Source organism: Oryza brachyantha, chromosome 10 (assembly GCF_000231095.2).
Source record: "Oryza brachyantha chromosome 10, ObraRS2, whole genome shotgun sequence".
NCBI classification, from domain to species: domain Eukaryota; kingdom Viridiplantae; phylum Streptophyta; class Magnoliopsida; order Poales; family Poaceae; genus Oryza; species Oryza brachyantha.
In genome coordinates this window covers 10,656,004-10,659,698 of record NC_023172.2, presented here as the reverse complement: position 1 = coordinate 10,659,698, position 3,695 = coordinate 10,656,004, and the positions used below count along the sequence as shown (strand labels likewise).

Below are 3,695 nucleotides of genomic sequence, written 5' to 3'. Positions count from 1 at the left end.
CGGGAAAGTCTACCCACGCTGCCCTGTATCAGACCGACATGTAGGACCAACCCCTTCCTGGGCCCCGCTCTTCGGCGAGAGAGAGAGAGCCAGCAGCCCGGGTGCGTTTCGCCGTGTCCGCGGAGGTGTCGCCCGCTGACGCATGGGCCCGGGGTCCACTGTTCCTCGTCGTCTCCTTCCCCCCTCCTCTTCTTCCTCCTCCTCCGAGAGAGAGAGCGCGCGCGCCAACAGAAAGGGTGGAGTGGAGTGGGCCTTGGAGTTGGACTCGGCAACGACAGCAGCTCGCACCGAAAGCGAGGGAAAGCAATCCAAATCCGGAGAGCGAAGACGAGGAGGAGGAGGAGAGGAGGCAGTCCAATCGAGACTAATCGCCGTCCAGTGACTCCAGTCCAATCCAATCCAATCCGCCGCGGCGCCGGAGGAGGAAGGGGAGGGAGGGAGGGAGAGCGAGTCGCCGGCGACGACGTGACGATGCGGAGGAGGTTCCAGGACTCGGTGAAGGCCCTCGAGGCCGACATCGAGCACGCCAATGCGCTGTGAGTGCCCCCTCCTCCGAATTCGTCGGGAGCTTTTCTTTTTCTCTGCTCCTTTTTGGGCTGCGTGCGGCGCGACTCGTCGACGATGGTGATGGCTGAGCCGGCTGCGGCTGGGTCGTGCGTGTGTGGCGCAGGGCGTCGGAGTTCCTGCGCGATTACGACGGGGCAGTGATACAGATGCGGATGGCGTACAGCGCCATCGCGCATTTCCTCATCCAGTGGACCGACTGCAAGCTCGCCGGCGCGCTCGGCCTACTCAAGATCATGATATATAAGGTCTCTCTCGCCGGCGTCTTCCCACCGCCAAAACCCGCGTCCGATTCTCTCCGGCCTGGTTGCTAATCACCATCCGCTGCTGGTATAAATGCAGGTATACGCCGATGGCACGACGGCTCTACCGGAGTGGGAGAGGGAGGCCAGCATAAGGCAATTCTACGGTACTGCGCCAATTCATGTACAAATGGCACACGCGTTCCGTTGTTTCAATCTCTCAATTCGGATTCGCGTCGCGCAGGTGTCATCTTCCCGTCGTTGCTCCAGCTGCCGAGCGGCATCACTGAATTGGACGACAGGAAGCAGAGGAGGCTCTGCGTTCAGAAGTTCAGGAAGGTGGAGGAGGGTGTGTCGGAGGTGGAACTGGAGAGGGAGCTCGAGTGCGGCATCTGCCTCGAGGTGAATGCCAAGATCGTGCTGCCGGATTGCGCGCACTCGCTCTGCATGAGGTGCTACGAGGATTGGTAATTTGCCTCCTTCCCCTTCTCCTTCTCAGTTGCATATCAGTTGTCAATTGTCATGTTAGAGACAGTTATATAGTTCTTGCAAGCTCTAGGGAACACATTTTTATTACCTTTCTGAGATTGTGGCATCCAAGAAAGAGATAAAAAGATTCTTTGCCATGAATTAGCTTGCTGCTCCTGAGGATGAAAATTCAGTTGGAGACTTCCTGTGCTTCTGAGTGCTACAAATGGCCACTGCAGATTGTGGTGGATCTCTCCATACAATCCAAACATTTTGATGCACTTCAATGCCATCCATCCAAGGCAAAACTGCAGCCACAGTAAATTTATTATGCTCAGAAGTTCATCAAACTTTCCATTAAACTAATTACTACTGGCCTGTTTCGGACTAGGTAAACTGGTACCAAAGTGAACTGTCATAGATTGTCTGGCTGATCATCCGAAAAATAAACCTGTAGCACTGCTCAGGTTACACACGCACACAGTCTTTGCATATATAATCTCTTGCGCTGTTAGCAAAGTATATGTTATGAGCTTTTTTATCACTCTTGAAAAGGTAGTATATTTTTTAGCATAAAAATTTAGGGCTTTTTTACTATCCTTGAGAAGTATTTTGAGGTACTAAAAATTTTAGTGTAAAGTTTTGGTATCTTAAGGTACTAAACTTTTATTAAAAAAATGTGGTATTTTGAGGTATTTTTTCAAGGATATAAAAAACTCAAAAATTTAGTACCTACCTTAAGGTACCAAAATTTTGCACTAAAATTTTTAATACCTTAGTATACTTTTTAAGGATGATAAAAAAAACCTATATGTTATAGTCAGCTCATTGTTTCCGTTGACTTAAGAGTAGCCTTCACTTATGTCAATCTTAAGTTTTGAGTGGATCAAATAATTGTACCTTATCATCAACATCAGGCATAACAACAATCCTGTCTGTACTATTCCTGCCTAATCTGTCACACTCACATCCTTTGGTTTCACCTCAACTTGCCGAGGCGTTTACCTTGTCTCATCGTCTGATGGGTGAACCTAATCAACATATGGGCCATTAACAAATTTGGCTGTCATTTTTGCAGGAATACCAAATCAATGTCGTGCCCCTTCTGCCGAGCCTGCCTCAAGAAGGTGAAGCCGAGCAGCCTGTGGATATACACCGACGACCGCGACATTGTGGATATGGATACCTTGACCAGGGAGAACATTAGGCGCCTGTTCATGTTCATAAGTAAGCTGCCACTGGTAGTCCTCCATGTGGTTGACCTTGACATTTACGAGTACCGCATCAAGTAAACTGTGTTTCTCTTGTTCATACCATACCTGTGGGTGTCTGTACATATCAGATTCATCGGCGCTGATCAGTGATAGCTCAACCTGAGGCTGCAAAATCAGTAGCAGAGTTGTTTGTAGGTCAATGACTTGACAATATTTTTCTGAAATGAAAATGCTCAAGTGTAAGAGAAATTGCTTGTACTTGTCTATCAGTTTAAAATTATGCATGGCGTAGATAGCCTCGTTAAACAAAACTCCAATGCAAATAACCTAAGAGAGAGAATGCTAATATTTTGCTATTCAAAAACTTGTATTGAGTTTATATTAACAAAATATTGAGCATAAAAATTACGCACTTCTAACAGAAATCTAAAAATAAACAACTTGTATTAGGAACCCATATTTTTGCCCTAAATTTAGGATACAATTAAGATAATTTTAGGCATGAGTAAATATTAGAAATATATTTGGTAACCTGCTGGAGATATATTTTCTAGTCCAATTCCTAAATTTTGGTTTTACAGATTAATTTTAGACATCTCCTGGAGATGCTCTAAGTCATTTAAACTAAGTGTGTTAAAATAGGTCAGGTAATTATTCTCTTTCACAAAATAAAATAAATCCTTTGTCACAAATTTATAAGTGCATTATATATGAAAACAATACTATTAGTGAATTTTTCATATCGATACTCTTCTTATTTCACATAGGACCCAAAAAGAAAATCAAAATATATCAACTTTGGAAAACCTAGAAAATAGATTCATTGACTGCGGAATTCCCTCCGGTCTACTAATTTACAATCCACCCGATTTTCACCCCCTACAGGTAGATTCACTGGTAGAAGGTGCCTAGTATTATGATTGTTTGTTATAGTAAAAAAATGAAATGATCTACAGTTAGTTACTCGAATAGAGAATTAAGTGCGAGTATAGCTCGAAATTGAAGTGATTGGTCTAATTAAGTCGGCAAGTCAACAAACAAAGACTACAGAGTCTTGGAATCTGTAGTTATGAACTAAATGGGAACCAACTAAGTGACGGATAACTAGAGACAGGATAAAACAACAACCTTTTCATAAAGAACAAAAATATAGATAGCAAATGTTTGATACTCATCAAAACAAAGTCCAATATTGTTTATTATAACT

At 44.2% G+C, this 3,695-nt stretch overlaps 1 protein-coding gene across 1 annotated transcript; it reads left to right on the top strand.

The window, feature by feature from the left end:
* The first annotated feature begins 201 nt into the window (after nt 1-201).
* On the top strand, nt 202-2,730 carry LOC102702973 (E3 ubiquitin-protein ligase AIRP2-like). Its single transcript, XM_006661739.3, has 5 exons — nt 202-536; nt 671-812; nt 907-973; nt 1,051-1,273; nt 2,353-2,730. The coding sequence occupies exons 1-5, from the start codon at nt 472-474 to the stop codon at nt 2,564-2,566; spliced, it is 711 nt and encodes a 236-aa protein (XP_006661802.1). The 5' UTR covers nt 202-471; the 3' UTR covers nt 2,567-2,730.
* The last annotated feature ends 965 nt before the right edge of the window (nt 2,731-3,695 follow it).